General features: G+C 31.9%; 1 protein-coding gene and 1 long non-coding RNA gene across 4 annotated transcripts; one reads left to right on the top strand and one right to left on the bottom strand.

Annotated features, from left to right (window-relative positions):
* Positions 1-1,962: 1,962 nt before the first annotated feature.
* LOC141907810 (uncharacterized) lies at positions 1,963-3,375 on the top strand. The gene is made up of 7 exons (XM_074797552.1): positions 1,963-1,975; positions 2,165-2,264; positions 2,654-2,751; positions 2,830-2,895; positions 2,972-3,047; positions 3,134-3,177; positions 3,266-3,375. Exons 1-7 carry the CDS (start codon positions 1,963-1,965, stop codon positions 3,373-3,375), a joined length of 507 nt encoding a protein of 168 aa, XP_074653653.1.
* A 580-nt stretch (positions 3,376-3,955) lies between these two features.
* LOC141906992 (uncharacterized) lies at positions 3,956-8,252 on the bottom strand. Of its 3 annotated transcripts, none has more exons than XR_012619447.1 (6): positions 8,031-8,252; positions 7,086-7,177; positions 6,003-6,054; positions 5,714-5,841; positions 4,366-4,695; positions 3,956-4,106 (listed from the first exon to the last, which is right to left on the bottom strand). It is a non-coding gene; the product is annotated as an uncharacterized LOC141906992 (long non-coding RNA). The 3 variants fall into 3 exon arrangements; XR_012619448.1 differs by having other exon boundaries at positions 4,574-4,695; XR_012619449.1 differs by lacking the exon at positions 6,003-6,054.
* Between the last annotated feature and the right edge of the window lie 15,961 nt (positions 8,253-24,213).

Below are 24,213 nucleotides of genomic sequence, written 5' to 3'. Positions count from 1 at the left end.
TTCCTCGATTTCGTCACTTTCAATTTGTGACGTCTGAATGTGTGTAGATGTAACAAAATTTCATTTCTCAAGACAGATTCCTCCTTCCCCTTGTTTATTAGCGACCTTGCAGAAGATACCTTCCCCTTACTCCGGCGCCGACGATAACCCGCGACTCCTTAATCCCGAAATTGTTCCCGGTGGTAAATAGTACCGCCGCTGCATTTATCTCGCCTTTTACACACGAAATAATTATCGAAAGCTATCACGTGTGATACCGTTTGAAAGAGGATTATAAAGTCTTGACTCGGTGAAAGCATCTACGAATTTCATCATTTTTAGGCGACACGAGCCGTAGTTTATTAGTTGAGACGATTTCGCCGGTTTGTTTTCTTCCGGTACGAGCACATGGCCCGCTCGACTAGCCTAACTGGAGAGTTTAAGTTTCTACACCGACGTCTTGCGGCTATCATTATAAGCTATCACCTTAATTTCTAGTCACGAAGTTAACGCCCTTATATAGTCCTCAATATTACAAATCCAGAAGATGATTTCGGCACCCTCATATCCTAAAAATGCCGAGAATTCGACGATTGAATCGACGGTCCTGAACGCGGTCACGCATGACGACCGCCTTTCGAGACCTTATTAATCTTTACGAATGGACGATCCTCCACACATTTCACACCATTAGAAAGTGAAAGTTCTAAGCTTTTTAATGATATATGGCATCTGCATGTAGACGACGTAGTCCAGCAGCAGAGCGACTCGAAAGAATGCGAAGAAGCACATCTACCGCGACGGCCATTGTTGAGCGACCAGCGAAGCGACGCGGAGTGATGCAACACATCGGAGTCGGCAATGCGTGAATATAAGACGTGCGACTTTTTAGTATAGTCAGTTACTTGGAGATCATCCTTTAACGATGTAAGTCGGTCCGGGGACAGCGCCGCCTGGCGGCGTTTCGGGTCTTGCACCCGTTCGTCTCTGTTCTTCTTTCCGAGTTGAAAATCAAGGGCCTTAAGCCCACAGAATGATGATCTCACTCAATTGGTCCGGCGCGGGGGTGATGATCTCACTCAATTGGTCCGGCGCGATCGGTAATCAGGTGAACCGTAAAAGCGTTCAGTGCCTGTTTTACTTATCGTCACGTAAAAGTATCGCATTTCAATGCATATTCATTGCAACACAGTGATTTTGTATGTACATTTGTACTACGATGAGTTTGTATGTATTTTATCGATCGGTTGCAGACACGCACGCACAGCAACAGTAGGAACGTATATAGGTCTACTTACTGTTGCTGCGTGTGTGTGGCGAACGCTTTCGGATATTATACACTACTTGGTGATGATTTTTAGTGAGCATTCATCGGCGCATTTTTACTGCAATAATTCAGGGCTCGACCCGTAATGCATGAGATGCTGAATGTCATCAAATGAGGATGTACCACATTGGAACTAGCCATTACCTTCCAAAATATAATAGTCGTTCATGGGTTCGAGATCGCTCTAAGTGCTCGGAAAACGTATTTAATTTCTAAAATTTTCTTGGGGGAGGGCCCCCAAACCGCCCCGAAATAGCTTCGCGCCTTCGGCGCTCGCTCGGCAGCCGTCAGCTGGTTCGCGTATGTCACTCAAGAAAAATAACCCGCGGATTTTACAGGTCGGCGTTCTCATCCCTGGTCCGGGTACGGCGATCAGTCGCCTCGAGCGCCGTATTAACCAGCCAATCACGGCTCTTTGATTTATTAAAGGTGGCGCTAGCAGCTGGTCGTTTCAAAATAAGCGGCGCTGTTCGCCGATTTCGTCGGCCGACGAAATCGCCCAGTGTGTCCGCGGCTTTAAGCTTTAAGCATTATAGCTCCCGCCCATACTTATGTATTACAGACGGGTTTCGGTCGTGTTTCTATTTCGGCTATAGGATCTTTGAACTAAAGTCCGTCAATACTTATGTATTAGAGACGGATTGATTCGTATCGTTATGTATCACGGCTGTACGGCGTTTCGCTTCGATTGTCAATAGCGATTATTGATCCACGGCGGGGTCACGTGACCATCGCGCGTATGCTCCAAATGCTTAAGTACGCGATCTAACGGTTTTTCCTAGCTCCCTTAGTGTGCTTAAACGAACGAGGTTGACTTGATGCAATCCCCTGTAGCAGGTTCTTGAGTATATAGATTAGTTCGTAAGGGTATTAAACGCCATTTACCTGCGACTCTTTTGCCGCCGGACCGCTTCAAAGTGGAGAGAAAATTTAACGACTCGGGCGATACAAGTCTTGGGTAAGATACTTTATATATCGAAAATATAGTACGATGGATCGTTTATAATTTTCGTCTATGAACTATATGAGCTTTTTAGCTTTCGTTTGATGTATAAAACGTCGGCCTTCCCTATCGATGATGGGAGAACAAGTGGAGCTCAACCCGACTCGGCCGTGGTAGGCTATGGCTAATTATTTAGGCCACTCGAGATGCGAGCTCGTCGCATTAGGCTATTTACCTGTTTACAATCCAGCACACTTCTTCACTTTCCGGATCAACCACAATACCAAAAGGCCTATTCAAACTATTACTAAGTACTGTGGTCACTCATTGGGCCAGTATTATTTTTTCAAATCTAGGCCAGGCCTCTTATGTCTAATAAGTAGGGTTTTCGGTATTATTTTCAGTTTCTTTTTTATTGCTATTACGCATGTCGGTAGGCTGGTGGATGAATGGCCTTGGGTGTTTGAATTCGAACCCTTAAGCTCGACATCTTTCCACTTTGGTAAGTAGGGCTAAGCTTCCTAATCAGAAATTGTCTATAAAATGCACAACTACCCTATGATTTTTGGAATATTTTCAGTTTTCTCGTTGGAAATAATTTGGAGTTCGAATTCAGCCCCTTACTCAAAATTTTGTTGTCGCTCCAGTTAGTATTCCTAATCAGAAATTGTCTATAAAGCACACAACTAGGCCTACTACATGGAGTTGATATATATTTTCAGTTTTCTCGTCGGTCTACTTCAACTCTCACTGTTTGAATTCAGACAGTTGCAGTTGCAGACATTTTGTCGTCGCTCGGTAAGTATTCTATTACTAATCAGAAATCAGAAATTGTCTAAAAATGCCAAGCTGCATGAAGCTGATTTTTCCAAATATATTTTCAGTTTTCTTGTCGACTTCTACAACTTCAAAATGTCACAACACTCTGGTAAGTTGAGCAACAACAAAATTAATTTTTTAGTTCATATGGATGAAATTGAAAGATCTTTAAAAACATTGCTATTTCTATTTTTCAGGTGGATCGCTTGGTTCAAAAGTTGGCGCTGGCGGGAAAAAACGACGGTTCGGCCAAAAAAGAAGAAACTGTGAGTCTAAATTTCATGAAAAACTCTTGTTGACTTTTTGATACTAATAAAGAATTCCTTAAGATATTCATTGTTCCTTTAATTCATTCATTGCATTTTATTTCTGCGAATGGTTTCTGGTTCGTGTTTCACATGATTGATCATGCATTTGTAAGTTCTAGATTTTCAGTAACCTTGAATTTGTTATTCAATCCAGAAAGCTTACTCTTATAAAAAGATACATGTCTTATTCAAATTTTGGAATACTCTGTTCCAGTTCATGGGAATCCAGGATGAAGTCATAATTTTAGGGATTAGAAAATCCATATCGGGGTTGTAGTCACGTAGTGATATTTTTTGGGAAAATAGATTGAATAAATAAAACCTTGAATATCCTGGGCCCGGTTTCATAGACTGAGTACCAAATAATCCTCAATCGGTGTGACAACCACCATAGTGAAAATGAGAAACCATGGTTATAACTGACAATTTTCTAAATGTTCCGAAACTATTTTGCTTCCACACATCTCTGAAACCCAGCCCTGGTGTAGAAATGAACTCAAATAAAATCACAAACAGATCAAGCTTCAAATGATTGATAACAAATGTCATACATGTACTGAATTTTATCAATTATGACGATTTATTTCACTGAGATATAGTTAGATATAGAAAAACTTGCACTTAATTGTGACGTAGTAAAATACATTTGATTATTAATCAATTACTCTAGAATTATGAATTGTTTTGCCTCTATCTTCTTCACTCTTACTCATCTTCAACTTCAATTTGCCTAGGTAAAAAAAAACTGGAGTTCATAAATTCTCCACCCCATAAAGATGAGTCAACTTTGACAGAGCCATGCTTAGATACTATAAGCATTACAACTGACGAAGAATCAAATTTCTGGCAAAAGTCTGACTCAACAAGAATCATTGAATTGGAAAATGAAGTTTCAACTTTGAGAAATCAAATAACAGAAAAAGACAAAATAATCAATCAGCAAAATATAACTATTTCTTCATTACAATCCCAATTAAACTCAAATGTACCAGTAATCCGTACCCCGTCAGTGTCAGCATCTAGAAACACGCTTAATAGTCGCGCAGATAAATTGAAAGATTTTGTTGAAGGAATATCATCACCAGAAAGTAACGTCCAAGATTCTGCTTGTACACTCGCCAAATTTTTCAAAAGGTATCCCACGGTAACGAATGCAGCCTTACGTGAAGCTGATATCAAACTGTTCCACATGCTCACCCCAAAACAGGCTGTTGACATTAAGTTGAGGCAACGAATGCCAATGATTCGTCTTCTTGATTTGAAGAGAGATTTAAAAAACTTTGACATTCCTGTATTTCCAACTGTGGCAGAAATTCGAACTGAAATAAAAAACAGAGAAATGTCATTTGCCCCTTATGTCATTGCGGGTGAAGAAATCCTAGAGATTAATTCCCGTACACACGAAAGAAAACTTGCGCCCTATGTAATCATAGATGATTTTCACGCACAAGCTCAAAGACATGCAGAACATCTGCACAAAATTGGAAATCTCTTATTCCATCAAAACTTTCACGATGAAATATGGATTAAGACAGGAATTGATAAGGGGGGTGGGAGTACAAAAATGGTTTTTTCCATAGTTAATGGGCTATCACCCAATAGCCCCGATAGTTGTGAATTGGTCGGTTATTTTGAAGCAACTGATAATGCTGAAAACTTGAAGATGATTTTCGGGCCATTAAAAGAGGCATTAGAAACCCCATTCACAATTTTTCTAGATGGAAAAACAATACAAGCTCGAACTTTTTTCATCGGGGATCTTGCATATCAAAGCACAATGATGGGTCATCAGGGCTCAACAGCATCTTATCCATGTCTTAAGTGCATGGTGCCTCTTGATCATCTGAGAAAAAAAGATGGCACCTCTCATTCCGCGAACACTTATCAAAACCGTAGTATTAACCACTATATCGAAAGTTCTAAATTAATCGAGACGGCACCAACCATGATTGGCCCGTCATCGCACAGTATTAGTGGTCCTATGCTGTATAGGCCACTTGATTTAGAACACTTAGTACCACCTCCTCTTCACATAACATTAGGAATCGGACTAAAAATCTATGATATGGTCGAAGACAAATGTAAAGATCTCGACCATTCAACATTAGGGAACAGAGACCCAGAACTGTACCATAAATGGAAAAGTGTATCAAACGTAGTCCAAAATCTTGTAAATGAATTGGAAGATTTGAAATTAATACTCGCACAAAATATCGAGACTATAGATGTATTGAAAAGAGCAGATCAGAGGCGACGTTCACCATTTCATTGTGGTGCCCCAATTTGTGTCATACAGGAAATAGAAAATGGAAATGTTAACAACTTTGAATACTGTACCTCTTGTGATTCACCGTACCACACTGACTGCATTTCGATTTATGGCACTGTGGAAGCGTTTAAGTGCATAAGGTGTCTCAAACCCAATAGTACAGGCCATAAGTTCTTGAAAAACCTCGAATCTGAAACTAATAAAATCAAATCTGACATAAAGGCAAAGAAAGATCAAATAAGACCTAGAAAATTAAAGCTAGATGAAATTTACAAAGAGGTTTGCTCAAAAATGGGTCCACTACAGTCAGCGCTCAATGAAAAACTGCATGAAATTGGGATAGACAGACAGGCTTACCATTCACTTTCATTCAATGGTAACCATATCAACAAGCTGTTGAACATAAACCCTGATAAAGGAATAAATAATCCGGTTAAATTACTATCTGTACTATCAGATTACCCAGACATTCAGCTCATATACCAAGAATTATTTCAACGGTTCGCACAAATGTACAAACTGTATTCTGCATGTAGATTTTTATCAGATGAAGAAGTGGCAGATTTGGAAACCTTTTGTAAGGATTTCGGTGCTTGGTTTCCAAGAACTTTCCCGGAACAAACAATAACACCCAAAATGCATATGTTAATTTTTCATGTGCCTGAATTTGTCAATATCTGGCGTTCTCTAGGAATGTTCGGGGAACAGGGCTTGGAAAGCAAGCACGCTAGCATGAATAGGGATGTCCGTGTTTATTCATGCTTGAGAAATAAAGTTACACCAGCGAAACTGATGTTTATCAACCAGGGTTTGTATAGTACTAAGTCCAAAACCGATGTCCGCGTTACACGAAAATGTTTTTGTGGAGGTTTCTACAAAAAAAATGGAGACACACGTTCTTGTAAATTATGTTTAAATATTGCAAACATACATTAGTCTTGCTTGTGTAACATGATTTACGGCTGTCTATCTGTCTGTTTGTCTGACAGTAGAGAAGTGGATGGGAAATGGGCAACTCTATGGTTTTTAAACCATAGAGTTATGTTCGGGTTTAATCCCTCCCGCTCGCTCTACTGTCAGCCGATTAAATATTAATGTATTCTGTCTGTCTATGTCTGTCTGTCAGTCTATCTGTCTGTTTGTCTGACAGTAGAGAAGTGGATGGGAAATGGGCAACTCTATGGTTTTTGAACCGTAGAGTTATGTTCGGGTTTAATCCCTCCCGCTCGCTCTACTGTCAGCCGATTAAATATTAATGTATTCTGTTTGTCTATGTCTGTCTGTCAGTCTATCTGTCTGTTTGTCTGACAGTAGAGAAGTGGATGGGAAATGGGCAACTCTATGGTTTTTAAACCGTAGATTTATGTTCGGGTTTAATCCCTCCCGCTCGCTCTACTGTCAGCGGCTGTAAACGTTTCAATAAAATCTTAATCTACTTACAACAATCCTTTCTACTTCACATCGGCATCACTTGAATTTAACTCTTGGAAATATCGCATCATCGCAGTATGTCATCTCCAGTAGGCTATGTCCTAATGAGTACAACAACAAAAATTTAGACAAAATATCGAGGTCAAGGGACTGACTAGCACAAAGCTGAAATAATTTTTGTGACAGCTTCTTTTTACAAATTGATTCACTTATGGCACCTCAGACTCAAAGACAAATTTCGCTAGTCCCAGTCAGACGAATCTCGCCACCCGGCCCCCCACAGTCCCAGTCCCGAATGACAAGAATTTTTAATTTCATCACAGGCACTTGAATATGGGCTTTGACCTTGTTGGTGTGTTAAAAATGATAAAATTTATTGTAATTTACGATAAAAACACCACGAAGTGGCATCGCAAATTTTCAAAAATCAATTTCGTTGCCAGTTGAAATCTTTAACGGAGCTAAAACAGTGTCAATATTTCCAAAAAATCATCTACAATTGAAATTATGGGCGCTCCTTGTATTTCAGGATTAAAATTAACACTTGGGACGTACTTCGGCAATCATCGGCAGTGTTCGGCTGTCCCGATAGTTGCGGGTAGATTTAAGCATTACGGAGATAGGAGCGTTTCCAGCCTTTCTGTATAGTATAGTTAGACGAGGGGCACGCGTTGCATCACGGGTAACTTCATTATAAAACATGGCGGATTATCGAAGTCAGGAATAACATATCGCTGGTGAATTATTAAATATTTATCCATTATCAAAGCCCATATTCAAGTGCCTGTGATTTCATAGGCTAGGCCTATTCCAATCACGTGGCCTAAGGATGACATGTAAGACAAATTGGCTTTCCTTTTGTCTCTTTCTCTGAGAAAACCACAGGACATTGGGGCCTAGGCCTACTACTATTTGCTGCTCTAATCGCTAAGTAGACTGTCTGTGCCAACTTACTCGACCCGACAACTGACGAACTGTTAGTGTTCCCTGCTATTTTAGGCCTACACTACTACTCGCTTTTGCCACACACAGCGCTAGTCGGAGCTAAAAAGTGCATGCTCCGATCAGCAGTAGACTCTTCCCGGACATATATGTCGTAAAATACCCTTTGAGTAGTGTTATTACTATTTTCCGAGGATTTTAGGCCTAAACAAAGTGAAACAGCTGAGAGTTACTTCCGGGTAGCAACGCGACTAAAAGATGGAGATTAAGTTTATTTTCGCTTGCCGGTGGAGATTAAAACGGGTAAATTCTTAGAGGAAATTAATTATAAATACTACTCACACATATTACAACTATATTGTGTTTTTACTTACTATACATTTTCGAAATATAATCGACTGTTAAGGATCGGTATTGAACGCTCGCGCCGGCTTGCCGACTGCTTGAAGCGGCAGCCATTACAGATACACGGAATATTCCCAGCGGCCTTTGCGAATTTCTTAGAAAAGCACCTTGCCGCAGGTGGTTGTGGCAGGTGCGAGTTGACACTTTGTACAGCCGTGGTATTAAGTCTTATCTTCTCTCCCCGTTCATACTTAAGTATTTAACACGGGTCTAATTCATTGCTTTTGATATCATTATAAGCTATTATCGTCTTCGTTGTCTTTTTATTATAGGCCTCTAAGGCCGGTTTGTATGTGCGCGTACTTTAGTTTAAATGAAATTCATATAGGCAACCCTTAAGGTTATGTAATGTCCGCGGTCTATATGTGTTCGTTGTGTGAGGTTAAAGTTTAATAGCAAGTGTCAATCGCATAGTCTTTTCCCTTTTTGTAAGTATGTAAGCATTTGCAGAGTATGAACCTATCTTGTCTTTGAGCATGACGTATGTTGATTTCTTGTGATTAAGTAAAAGCTGCTGTCGCAGTACGTGAAATTATATTAACGATTCCGTATGAGTATGTCGGCCGTAGCAAAACCGTGGATTTGGTCTGAGCGTTCATGGTCTGCGTAGAGGCTCGCTCTCGGAACGGATAGAGTCCAGCGGAACGTAGTGCAATCCCGTTCGGGTGACGGGCGGTGTCCGTTTATTCCGCTATCCAATTTAGGCTCAAGCGAGGAAATTCCACGTCGGGGGTGGGTGACGTGGTGTGTTTAACGGTCGACTCGGGTCCATGTATAACCACGAGATAGTGAGTTATTTGGTGGACATAAGGGTGCGCATCGCTATCTATAGGTTCTAATATAGGGTTGGGGTCCGATCCTTAGTTCCCGGAGGGTAGTTTTCGAGTCGGCCCAGTCGTTGCGTTCCTGGATCTATCAGCAATCTACACCCGGGGTTGCGGGAAATGCTTACTCGTGTGCTAGGTCGAGTTAAGCCTGAGAGCCATTTGTTATTCTACACACAAACATATCTTCCTGTGGTGGTCGTATACCCCTTCATAAACATCTTTCCCGTTGTTTACGCGACGCAGGCGAACCCTTAGTAGCGACGCCATTTTACATACATTATTACATACGTACACGTTTACACATATATACTCTGAGGATACAAAAGAGGATCACGCTACCACGATGATTAAACCTGGTACGAGCGAGTACACACGCTCGTCCGGTGAGTATTTTTCAGGTACCATGTAGATGCAGAGACATGCCAGAGTTTTAATGTATACTAACTACGAAACGCTACATAGAGGCTAATTGTGTAAAAACTGGACAAAACAATTAGGTCAGAAAAATGTGTTGCACTTGTGATAAAATAACTGAATTCTAAATCCTGTTTTTCAGTAAACGGTACTATGGCGGAGAGTAATCGTAATCCAGGAATAAATGCAGAAAATGCAGAAAATATTCAATTAGGCGTCAATAGTACATTGACGATACATGAATCAAGCGATGACGAGGAGCAAACCGTCGATAGCTGTTGCTGTTCGTTTCCTCGATTTTGTCACTTTCAACTTGTGACGTCTGAATGTGAGTCGGGGCTGATTGTGTAAATACTGGACAAAACACTTAGGTCAGGAAAAAGTCTGCACTTGTTGAGATTAAAATGACTGAATTTTTAATCCTGTTTTTCAGTAAACGGTACTATGGCGGAGAGTTTTCCAGGAATAAATGCAGAAAATGTTCGCGATGACGAGGAGCAAACCGTCGATAGACCTGCTGAGAATCTCGGTAATTATTGAGATCAGAGTTCAGTTCAGTACAGAATGATGTGACTCGAGTCCAAATGTGATCTCGCATATAAAACCGGTGTAAAGTTTTGAGGCGACAGCAATATTTTTGTCTTTCAAAATTCTGAGGACCAAAATGGACCCACCAACCCGATTGTTTTAAATCTTTGACTAAAACAGTCAGGGTCTGGTTATATAATCGGTATTTTGAATTATGGTCTCTTATCAGATCTGGTGACACAGTTTGTTTATCAGTCCAGGGTAAATATAAAAACATATAAACAGTTTATCAATAGCAGTAAATACTGTTAACAGTAAAATAAGACCGCCGGGTGAAAGTTACCGCAATCAGATACTATCATGTTTCAACTCGGTGAATTAGAGTTTTTTTTTTCTCATAAGGTCTATAAACAGCGAATTGAAGGGGAGGGAGGTCCCCTAGAAAAAACCTAACCATCCACACATCGTTAATTATTCGGATTATCTGGAGTATTTTACATTTGCGATTAATGATTTGCTGATCTAAAATTGTTTTCAAAACTGATTTGCTAACTAACTTTTTCCTTCCAACCCTCCTGTCATGACGCGGAATGATTTACTCACTCCTTGCTTATCATTGTTGAGAGAACAGCTATTCTCTGAGAGTTACCAACAGACGTATACAACAAGAGAAACTTTTAGAGAGCTAATATTAACATTTAACACAAATTTATTTTCATAAAACGTTAGAGCGATTATAAACCTTTTGTTTTTTATTAACATTCTCAAATTAAATATATTTTCAAAACTTAAGCATTCGTCTCAAATTACGGTACCACTCATTGTTTCTTTTTGAATGATTTAAAATACTTTTCATTCGGAACTTCATTATCTAAATAAATTTTATTACAATACGGGATAAAGCAAAACAACAATGTCTCCACATACTTTTATTTCATGAAGTAACAGCGCGATCCTTCCACCAGCCACATTATTAATGCAACCCATTGTTCCGACCAAATACGGTTCCGTCTATTCTTAAGTTTATAAAAAGATTTCTGAATGTTTGCCAGATATCGCAGCAGAAGAACCGAGAAAGAATTATTTTTACCTCAGGCTGATTTATGGTCAGCGCTGATAGATTAAAGCATCAAACAACAACTTGCTTACTACCATCGTTTGTTGTCTGACACCCATTAATGACCACCAACGCATACAGGAAATCCACATTACAAACATTTTCTAGCCACTACGAAATCTTGCTGCGGATCAGTACGCCCAATTTGGCTCGACCAAAAACGTCGGACCAGGTCCGGGTCAAAATTTAAGCATGTGAATTGCAACTGGTACCGGAAATGATCCACTTCGCTTTGTTTAAGCATTGTTTAGTATCGAGTGAATGGTTTGCGTGCGAATGCGCTCTCTAAAATTAAGCACGGGCCAAATTTGACTCGGAGCTGATCCGTGCCAATTTGGCCGCCCGGGTCAAATCGTCTCCCCGTGATCGCGGCTATAGTCGTTAGTATCGAGTTGCACAATATCAGACATAATTGATATTACGTGGAGGATTGCTACATATAATGGGAACGTTAGTGAAAATAGCTGTGACTTGAAAAGTTTATAAACAGCGGCATTATTTTCAGTATCATTTAAAGTTTGGTATCCATCGAAGTAATTGGCAAAGTGGGCTTTCAGATCAGAGGGCGAGAGGGCGAGACACCACTCATCACCACAAGTAATAATTCAATTGAGTATGAGACACCACTCATCACAGCTAGGCTCTAGTGAGAACGGACGATTGCTCTGTGATACACATATACAGTGAGTGCGGGTAACAACAGCTGCGCGTGGATAGATCGATACAGTGAGTCTCTACTGAAAACGGTTATTAACGCGTGTGCTATTACTGTAGTACAGTGATTGCGTGTCAACTGTGCCCAGATAAATAGATGCTGTGAGGCTTGGGTGAGAACGGTTAATAGCGTGTTTGTTATATACAGGGGGAAGTAATCCCCACTCATCACCACAAGTAATTTGTTTTCCTTATAAATGGGAGATAGAAAAGCATTCTTAGCAACAATAAATAACAGAATAAAACCAGCAAAAAACAATTTGAAATAAAAAAGTTAGTTGATGTTACAAAAGAAATTGAACATAAAATATTGAAATTAGAAAAGATAAAAACTAAATATGGAGAGAAAGTATCAGCTAATTTAAGCTACTGTAATGTTAGTACATCGAGAGAATTTAAAGTATTTTTACCTGATAAATGGGTTTCATTGAGTACAGAGGAATTAAAAGATTTAGAAGGATTTAAAATAATCTATCATGGAAAAAATGAAGATGGACATCATGATTTAGAAATTGTTGATTAAATTTAAAAAAATAAATTAATAAAAATAATGAATATCTAGAATCCGAAATGACTTATCTGGAAAATTTAATTGCTCCGCATAGATAGACAAAAGTAGTGAGCTATTCAATTAATATTCAATTAATTAAAAAAATTATTTTTTTGCTTTTTTTCTAAAATATTAATCCATTTTTTTATTGTCAATTTTGGAATTTCAGAAGTATTTTCATTTTTGATAGCAGTTGTATCAGAATTATTAATATCATGAATTTTATTTGATTTCTTATACCAATTACACCCAATCAAAATGAATACAATTACAAATCCAACTGTAAAATATAGACATTTATCAAATATTCTATCATTAGAAGGATTAGAAATAACAATATTTTCACTATTTTTATTAACATTTTTATTACTTATTTTTTCTTTTACAGCTTTTTTATATTCTTGTGATTTAATTCCTAATTGCCGAGACCATTCAATTTGTTTCTGTGATCTCGGTTTTTTCTTCACTTCTTCCACCTCGCTCACTTATTATAGAAATATTTTTACTTTCAATATTTGAAAATGTTATAACCCCAGTTGATAATAATGTCATAAATCCACCTAATTGAAATGATAAATATCCAATCCATTTATTTAATTCAGTCATAACTAAATAATCATTTTTTTAAATCAACATATAATCTATTTTCATCTTCAATTGGTAGTATATAATTACATAATTTGCTATAACCTTTTACTACATTTTCTGATATCGCGTCATTAATTCTAGCTGTTCTCGCGGCTTCATAAATCTTAAATAATCTAATAATTTCATCTGATTTCATTGTATCTAATTCATTATAAGTTAAATTTTTACCGACAAAATTTTTACATTTTCCAGATGCTATTAATATTTCTAATTGATGTTTACAATAAAGATAATATTCATAATTATTATTTGTTGTAACATTATTTAAAGCACCATCATCTGGAATTAATTTGTTTTCTTTTATTCCTAAATCATCTAAAGTTTTTTCAATTGGAACATCACCATTTTTAGATTTTATTTTCTTTTCACCTACCATTTGTATAACAAATAAATTAGTTGTGTTGTTGCAACTAGAATTCAACTAGAATGTAACTAGAATTCAACTAGATTAACAAGCTAGTTGAAATATTGTTGTTTTTGTTTATTTCTTGTTAAATCTAGTTGATTTTTGTTTCAACTACTAACAACTAGAATTCAACTAGAATGTAACTAGAATTAAACTAGATTAACAAGCTAGTTAAAATATTGTTAAATCTAGTTGATTTTGTTCCAACTACCAATAACTAGAATTCAACTAGAATGTAACTAGAATTCAACTAGATTAACAAGCTAGTTGAATTTAAATAAATTCATAAGTCTTTAACAATTGAATTATATTTTTGATTTAAAACCCATGTTGTTATCCCAAAATGTCTACCAGAAAAAGCTAAATAACATAACTCACTTTCTCTAACTTTTGAATCATGTAGATTAGCACAATCATCTATAATGAATAATGTATTTGATCCTTTATAAATATCAATTGCTATTTTAATACAATTATCTAAATTTTCTTTTACTGTTTTAGGATCTAATATAATAAATTTATTATTTCTAGTAATATTTCTATCATAAGTTTGATTAAATTCATATGTTGGACAAAATAATACTATATTATCAAAACAGTTTTTATAAACAGTTTCTAATAAATTTAATATAAAATAAGTTTTTCCACAATCTGTTACACCAGAAATTAACATATTATGAGGCTCAAATATGAATAATTCCTTATTCATTTATGTATTTTTAATTTTACTTGATAATATCCATTCATTGAATTTATCTGGCCATCCAACCCATTTTACTAAAGAATATTTTTTTCTTTTAATAGTTTTTGTTTTTAATACTTTTTCAATTTTATATTCTTGTTCTAGATTTTCAGTAGTTAAACTTAATTCTTCTTCGTAAAAGTAGCCATCAACTTCTTCACCATCTAAATCTTCTAATTTATAGACATATGGTTTTGTTGTTATTACCTTTTTTATTTTATATATTTCCCTAGTAAAATTTCGATCGTATCCTTTGTCAAATATCTTTTTATACTTAGAAATTCTAACATTTTGACCAACTTTAAATTTAGGTTCACCAAAATCATCTACAAGAAATGCTCCATATAAATTATTCCAAACAATTTCAGCATTTTCAGGTTTTCTAGCATTAATAGGTTTCATTCCAATAGAAGAATGATAAGAATTATTATATCCTTCTATCAATTTTGGTAAAACATCAATCCATTTAAAAGTATTATTTGCTGTAAAATATTTCCACATTCTTGTTCTTAATGTTCTATTAAATCGTTCAACAACTGCTGCTTTTTTATCCGATTTTGTTGAAAAATATTTAATATTATGATTATCTAAGAGTTCATGAACAAGTGAATTATCAAACTCTTTTCCATCATCAAATTGTATTTTTTCTGGTTTTAGTTTATCATCCGAAAGAAATTTTCTTAAAAAATTTGATGTTTGTACAGCATCTTTTCTATAAAGTGGGAAGCTCCATACATAACGACTAAAAATATCAATTATATTCAATAACCACCAATAATCATCATTATCTTTCTTAACATTTTTCATATCAATTAAATCTCCTTGCCACTGTTGATCTACATAACTTACCATAGTTTTACGAGTTTTATATTTTCTAACAATTTTTTTATGTGTTGTGTATGTTGGTTGTTCTAACATAAATTCATTTATATCTTTATATTTAACTAAATTTTGTGGGATTGTCTTATCTAATTTATCTTGTTTTACTTGACGCCATATGTTTTTAGTAGAAGAATAAGCAACCGAACACTCAGGGTTGTAATATAAATTTCTTAAATATTGTTCTTTAGTATTAGGAGTTTTTTTACCACCCATTTATATATCCTTAATTTTAACTTTATATTTCTAATATTGAATACTATCTAATTGTGAATTTACAATATTTAATTGTGCGTCAGATATAATATAAATGTGCATTTTGAAATTTTTGATTCCTTTATTCTTTGTCATGAATAATTGTATTCCATCTTTAGTATTTTGTAGTTTTTTCCCAGAACCATGTAATGAATTATCCTCTGTTGTTCTAAAATCTAACCATAATGCATATTTATTGCCGGTATAATAATCAATTTGATTAATATTACAATTTTCAAATGATTTTACTTTTTCATTCATAAAATGTTTTCTAATTTCTGGCCACTGATCTATCATTCTCATTCCTTGACAAAATATTTTATTTGCTATTCCTTCGATAGTTATTTCTACTTTTGTTATTTCAGGATTATAATAATTATCAACCTTTATTGCGCCATTAGAATTTGTTGCAATGGTAAAAAATATTAATTTACCTTTAATAGATCTTCTTGGGAAGTTAGTATTCTCATTAATTCATTTGAGAATAATTTGCATTAATAGTTACAGTTTTAAATTTATCAATATAATCATAAAATAATGAAAATCCTTGATTGTATTGAGTTTGAATTGTGCTAGCAATATTTTCATTAGTTACTGTGTCATATTCTAAACATATATTTGATAATTTATAACCCATATCTTTAACAACGCTAGATAATACAATTTCATTTACAGGAGCAAATGTTATCTCAAATATAATATCTTCTTGAATTGCGTATTTATATAAAGGTGCATTATTATTTATCAATTCAAAGTCTAATGGAATTTTATATTTGCTTCCATAAATCTTTTTAATCAAATTATCTGTGGCACGAGTGACTATTGCGTCATTAGCTCCTGATCTTATTTTATTATGGTTTTCCGATTGAATACCCTGAAATATCATATTATTTCTATTTTCTTTAGTTAACCATAAATCTTTATAATGCATAAATAAATTATAATCATCTAATGAGAAAACTGTTTCTGGACCAATCTTTAGAGTTAATTTTTTAATCAAATATCTCCCAACATTATCAACAACATAATTATTATCATGACCAATTACTTTTATATCAGCTGATAAATAAATACTATTTGGAACATAAAAAGTATTTTGTGTTAATCTAGGAATTCTAACATATAAAGTTTCATCGGGATTAATATTTGAAGGATTATGAGTAATTATATGATGTGATCTTTCTGCTTTAATAGCATTAGATATTCTAGAAATCTTAGAAGGACTTATATAACTCCCACTCATTTATTTAACAAAAAAATTAATTATTTATTTTTAATCATATTCACTAACCCAAAAATAATAGCACTTACAACTGTAATTAAAATTAAAATAATATGTTCAGCAGCAAAGTAAAGAATATTCCCAGCAGATTTCAATATAAAACCAACAATTGATGCAATAATTCCTGGTAAAGCTGCAGCAGATTTTTTAGATAGTTCCCATAGATATTTTGCTAATTTTTTTAAACCATCTTTAACTTTATCTTGTATAGAATTATCATTCGGGGGTTTATCCGGTTTATTGGGAGTAGGAGTAGATTTTAAAGCATTTGATATTGCTAAACCTATTGTTGTAAATAACATAGTTACAGCTGTTAGAATTGAAAGAATTGTTATTCCTTCTAATTTAAATAATAACTTTATTCTATCTTTCAATGATATTTCAGAATTTGGTTTTATCAATAAATCTTTAAAAATAACTTTTAATCTATTAATATTATAATCATATGATTTTGATAATAATTTGATTTCTTCTTTTTGTAATTCTATGTTATATTCTAAATCATCTTTTTCTTTTTCTAAATACGCATTTCTTTTTTTAAATTCGATTTCTTCAATAACTTTATTATCTCTATCTAATTTTACTTGTTCCGATTCTTTTCTTGATTTAAATAATTCATCTTCTAAAGTTCTAATTTTTAAATCTCTTATACTTTTATCATGCGCAATTTTATCAGATGCATGTCTTATACTTTCAATTTCTCTAATTGCTTTATCAGAAAATATATTATTTAAATCTTCTAATTCTTGATCTGTTGCATCAATTAATCCATTCGGTAAAAGTTTTTCAATTGGAACTTTATTTGAATTAAGTTTATTAGTTTTGGAAGTTTTATTCTGTTCAGAAGTTGTTTCTGTTTCTGATTTCTTTTTGATTATTTCAAATAATTCATTAATTTTTTGTTTAAATACGTCTATATTATCATCTATTTCTTTTTGTGTAACATCAGTTATTTCATTACTATTACTTATTATTTTAATTCTATCTGGTTTTAATTTTTTTTAAAGTTGATTTTGCTATTATTTTTTCTTCTTTTTTATAAGAGATATCAATATAATAATCACCTTTCAAACGATAATAACATTTACCATTATCTAAAAATCTTAATTTATCTGCTAAAGGTCCAACGTCTTAATCATTTATGTTAAGTTTAGAATTTTCAATTATATATTCTAATTTCTCTATTTTGTTTAAATTATCTAAATCTTGTTTTACTAAATCTGGGTCTAAATTTTCAGGATTTAATTGTGATTCTGCATTTTAAATATAATCAGGCATATTTAAATTATTATTATATCCTGGCTCATTACCGTCATTAAAACTTGTTTCACTAAAATCAGGTTGTTATTCATCAGTTATACCAGTTTCATCTAAAGGATCCATTCCAATATCTTCTCCACCTTCTACATCCATTTATATAATAAAAAATAAAATTTAAAATATAATATTCCTCCTATAACAATTCCTGTACAAGTTAAAGCTAATTTAGTATTTTCATGGAATTTATTATCATTATCAGTTTTAATTATATCATGTTGAATATTATCAGTTTTTATATTTTCTGATGTATTGTAATCTTTTATTTTAGAATCATTATGCAATTTAATATTTTTAGTTTTAGTTTCTGTTGATTGAATGTGTTTTTTATTTTTTCACCTTCCATTAATTTTGGAGCAGTAATAATCTTTTTATTTATATCATTTAATCCAAATGAATTATTTATTGTTGCAGTTTTAATTAGATTATTATAACCAATTATGTTTCCCATCTTTAATACTAAATCGTTAGAAATAATAAATAGATTAGGGCCTATACAATAATTTAGTCTAATATGTGATTTATCTAAATAATTTTGATATCTCACAATGTTTTCTGGAATCGATCTATTTTTATCATTATGAATAGAATCTTCAAATAATACTTTGAATTGTTTCTGTGTATCAAATGATGTATTTAAATTTCCAATTATTGGGGATCTTGTTTCAACTTGCGCACCTAAAATACATATCAAATAAGTTCTAATAGATTGATTTATTCTTTGTATACCTGATTTTGTAAAACCTTCATTATTTTCTAAAATGAAATAAACCCAACCATTATTGTTTTCTTGTTTTAAATTATCATAAAATGTCGGTAATTTATTGAAATTTAATGTTTCTAAATCCTTAGTTTCTATTTTACCATAACCTAATTTATTACTATAGATATTATACAAACTATTAGATGGTATGGGAAGTGCACAATATTCTGCAATCTTTTTAGGGCAAGGAAGTGATCTTATTGTTCCAATTTTTGTTCTAAAATCAGAATTATTTATATCTATATTAAATTCATTACAAATTTTAAAAAACTTTGATAAATTAATATTATTATCTAATTCTTTAAAATACCTAGATCCTGGTAAAGCGCACTCTAATTCATTTAATATTATTCTGATTTGAAAGTATGTATGAAATCTAAATAAACTTTGAATTAATTCATATTTAGAATTATTCAAATGATCATTCCAACTAATTCCACATCCTGTTGTTGCACAATAAACAGCAAAATTTAATTGGTTCTGCCAATACTTCATATTAGATTTTAATAACCATTGTTTTTCATCTTTCAATTTTTTTAAATTAATTAAATATACATGAAATATATTTTCCATCTTTGCACTAAAATTATTAGTTTCAGTAACATAAATTTCTAAATTAGTTAATGAATCTAAAACTTCATTTCTATATGTAATATCTTTATTAAAATCTATTGCTGGAATATTATATTTAATTTATTTATTATATTGGAAAGCTTTTGGAAAACCATCTACCATTTATTTAATTGAAAAATTAATAATTTATTAATTCTTTTAATAATTTATCTTGTTCTTCAACTGTTATATGACCATTTAAACTTATTATATGATCTAGTGTATTCTTCAATTTATTAATTTCTTTTATATTAGTTTTAATTTTTTCTTTATTACTTTTTATATTTAATTTTGAACTTATACCAGTTAAAACACTTGAACTTAATCCTAATACACCGATTGATATAGCTAAAGGTGTTAATGGACTGAATATTGCTAGAAATGTTATTACAGAACTAATTGTAACCGAACCACTAATAATAAGATAATATATAATTTTACTTTTTAAATATTTTTTCTTTTTTATCTTTAAGTCACCTTCAAATTCTAATATTTGTTTTTCTAAATATATTTTTAATTTAGTTTTATTTATATCATGAGGAATAATATCAATACTATCAACTTTATCTTCCATTTATTTAGAAAAAAAATTACTAATTAGTAAATTTATATGCTACAAATATAACAATAACTGTTCCACCTAAAATCCAAATTATTTCATATTTCTGTTGTTCTTTACTTGGGGTATAATAATCTGATAATTTAGGTTTGTATAGATGTAATTTTTCTTTATTGGTTACTGCGTTATATAAACTCATTGCATCATCAACTGATTGAAAATCTCTATGTGAAATCTTCTGATCATATAATTCCTTGTTAATATAATCCATATAGTTTTGTCGTTTTTCTCTGTATTCTTCTGCTGCTTTATTATATTTCTCTAATGCTAAGTTATGTCTTCTTTGTTCTCCTAATGAACTATTTTTATCAATATGTTTAAATAAATAACCACCACCAGTAAATGCTAAAGCGTTAACAATTGCCGATCCTATAGTAGTTATAATTGCAGAAGCCATTTATTTAGCAAAAAAATTATGTATTTATATGGGAGGAATATATTTTTGTTTTTCTAAATAATCAATAGTTAAATTAGATGAAGTAACTGCTAATGTTAATTTTAAGATATCATTTATATCAAATCTATCAACATTAACACTTCCCATTTTGAAGACCTTTTTTAATACCATTGAATAACCAACAGTTCCAACTGATAGTAATGCTCCATTATATAATCCAGTTATTATCCACTTATTATCACTCATTCATTTATCAAAAAAATTACTATCTTCAAAATATTTAGTTATCTTAGTGATGATTAATTCAACATTTATTTCATTACTACTTTTATGATTATCATATATTTCCGTTAATATGTTTTTAATATCATCGATTATAAAATCTTCATCTAATTCATAAAATCTTAAAGATTCTCTAATTAAATTAGTTATCTTTTCTACATTTAAAGTTTCTTTATCTATTGTTTTTTCATACTCAAATGTTGTTTCATTAGAAAATGCAATATTTTTGATATGTGTAATTACATCATTAATGTTAAATTTCATTTCTTTCTCACCTTTAAAATCAAATCCAAAACATATACTCGGTCCAACAGTTATATTCATTTATATAGTGAAAAAATTACTCTACATCTTATAACTAATTCATAAATTACAGGAAAGTTATTCAAATCAATTAAATAACCATTATGATTTCTTATTTCTAATTCAAAATTATTGAAATGTGGAATACAAGGTTTGAAATCACATTCAGTTAAATTATAATTTATTTGAGTTCCAAATTGTTTGACATTTTTTAATGGTAAAATATTTAATAAACCAGAATTACAAATTGTATCTTTAGTTGCTTCGAATGTTTTTGTAGGATCAATTAAATTACAATAAATATAGAAGTGCGTAAAAGGTATTATATTTGGCGTAGTATCAACATTTGAATAAACTTTATTTGGATTAACTCCTAGCATTTAAGCTAATGGTTTTCTTACTATGAATTTATATTGTTCATTAGTTAACTTTATTCTTATTTCATTAGTACTATCAATTTTATTAAATTTAATGTTAAACCCAACAGATTCACCCACTTTTAACCGAGCTCTTCTATTAATTTCTTGAGATAATGTTTCTAAATTATATAATCCTGGTCTTAGAAATAGATGATACCATTTATCCATATTTTTATCATGAATCATAAACAATCTATGATCAAAAAAAAATATAAAAGTGTGTAAAAGGTATTATATTTGAGCTGCCTTCTGCGTTTCCAGTAACTGTAAGCGGTTTAATTCCTAACATTTTAGCCAGTGGTTTGTTTACCATAAATTTATGTTGTTCATTAGATATCTTTATTCTTATTTTATTAGTACTATCAATTTTATTAAATTTAATTTCAAATACAGAAATGCCCCCGATTTTCAACCGAGCTCTTCTATTAATTTCCTGCGCTAATGATTCTAAATTATATAATCCTGGTTTTAAAAATATATGAAACCATTTATCTTTATTTCTCATATAAATCATAAACCCTCTATGTTCAAAACTTTTATCCGATTTATTGTAAAATGAGTTACATACACTTATATTAACTAATTTTAAATCTACACAATTCTTAAATTCTCTATCTAATTGTACTAGTAAATTATGAGATTTATAATTTGTAAGTCTTCTAGAATCAACAAATATTCTGTATTCTTTTAATTCTACCATTATTTATAACATAAAAAAATTACCACTCATCACCACAGGCAATTTTTTTCCCTAATAAATGGATGAGAAGATAGCATGTGAAATTTGTGGTGAACTTCTAAGAAAAAGTAATATGGCTCGACATATGAAAAAACATGATGAAAATTATAAACCCCCTAAACTAAACTGTCCAAAATGTAATAAATTATTCTCAAGAAATTATGTTAAAAAACATTCAGAGAAGTGTAAAATTAATGGCGCAACGGCTAATGTTGATAGTAACGAAAGTAATAGTAATTCTGTTGAAGTTGAACCTGAAATTATTTGGAAAAGACCTTTCTTATTCTATGATAAGGATAATATAAAAGATCATTTCTGTGAGCCTTGTCGAATAAAATATAGCCCTGAAAATATAGAAGATTGGGAGAATCATCAATTTCGTAAAGTACATATAGATAATATTTCTAATAAATTTGAAACTGAATTCAATGAAAGAAAAAATAATTTATTAGAAAAAATAAAATATGAGAAAACGTTACCAGATAATAAAGAAACAGTTGAAAAGTTAGAAAAACAATATAATGAATTAACAAGAAAAACATATTATTGTAAATATTGTAAATTGATTATTACAACAAGTAATTCAAATCTACATAATAGAACAATAAAACATAAAGAAAATGTAAGAAAATACCAAGAGCTTAATGAAGATCTATTACCAATAAATTATAAACGAAAATGTCCACAATGTAATTACGCGACCTTAAGACAAGAAGGTACTGTGTTATTTTGTGTTGATTGTGGATTGTGGATGGCAAAAGAATTCATGGGGTGAAGAAAAAACTAGAAATTTTCTCATAGAACCAAAATTAAATTATCTAGATGAAATTTTTAAAATATTTTCTATAGAAGATCATACACCAGAATATATGCAATGGCTTGAAAAAATGAAAATAATAGAAAATAAAAATGGTGAAATAACTAAAAAAGATATTATAAAAACAATTATTCCGTCAACATTTAACAAAAACAAAAGAAAATGTATTTATATTTATTATTTAACGATTATTATGAAAAACCTAAATTAACAGAAGAAGATATGGAAAATATAAAAAAAATATTTAAACAAATATTAATGTATTATTTGGAAAATAGAATAACAGATTCAATTAATTATGAATTCTTTTTAAATAAGATTGTAAATTATTTAAACATCGATATTATAATTCCATTTGACGAATTAACAAACAAAAAGAAACAAAGAGAGCGAGATGAAATGTGGAACAAGAAAGAACTTTATTTAAATGAGATAAATGAAATGGAAGAAGAACCTAAACAAATTATACAAGAACAATTAAATAAAAATGAAGAAGCCAATAGTGAATTCGAGTATGATGATATTGATTGTATGTTTTGATAACCATAAGGTAATGTTTTTATACCATCATCTAAAATATGCCTTTTATCATCAAATGGATTCAAACTAGTTTTTTCAACTTCATTAATGTACATCTCGTGATCTTCTGATCTTAAACAATTCATTTTATGTTTCATTACAATTGAATTACAATCTTGAAATTCTATATGTTTATCAACCACATGTTTTGTTATTCCTTTTAACTTTTTAGCTTCATGATCTTTTGTTCTATAACTATACATTTTACTTCTTATCCCAACAAATTCAATCATTTCATCACCCCCTAATTCATCTTTAAATTTACCAGGAATCTTTTTATTATCATTGCTAAATAGTGCATGATCTTTGGGATAATCAAAATGATGTTTTAATGTTTTTAAGTCTTTTTTTATGTCATTTGTCTTGATTTTTAGTATGTAACTGTCAGTATTTTTTTGGATTAATGGGAACCCAGAATTGAATGTTCCATCTTCAGTTGATAAATCATAAACATAATCTGATGGGTTATATATTTCAAATAAATCTTTAACTTCTTCTGTTAATTCTTTTTCTACATGCCTTAAATTAAAACAATTTGGTTTAGATTTATTTAATTCTATATTCATATTAAATCCTAATGA

Source organism: Tubulanus polymorphus, chromosome 6 (genome assembly GCF_964204645.1).
Source record: "Tubulanus polymorphus chromosome 6, tnTubPoly1.2, whole genome shotgun sequence".
NCBI classification, from domain to species: domain Eukaryota; kingdom Metazoa; phylum Nemertea; class Palaeonemertea; order Tubulaniformes; family Tubulanidae; genus Tubulanus; species Tubulanus polymorphus.
Note: the sequence above shows the minus strand (reverse complement) of the source record. Positions and strands in the feature narration are given on the sequence as shown.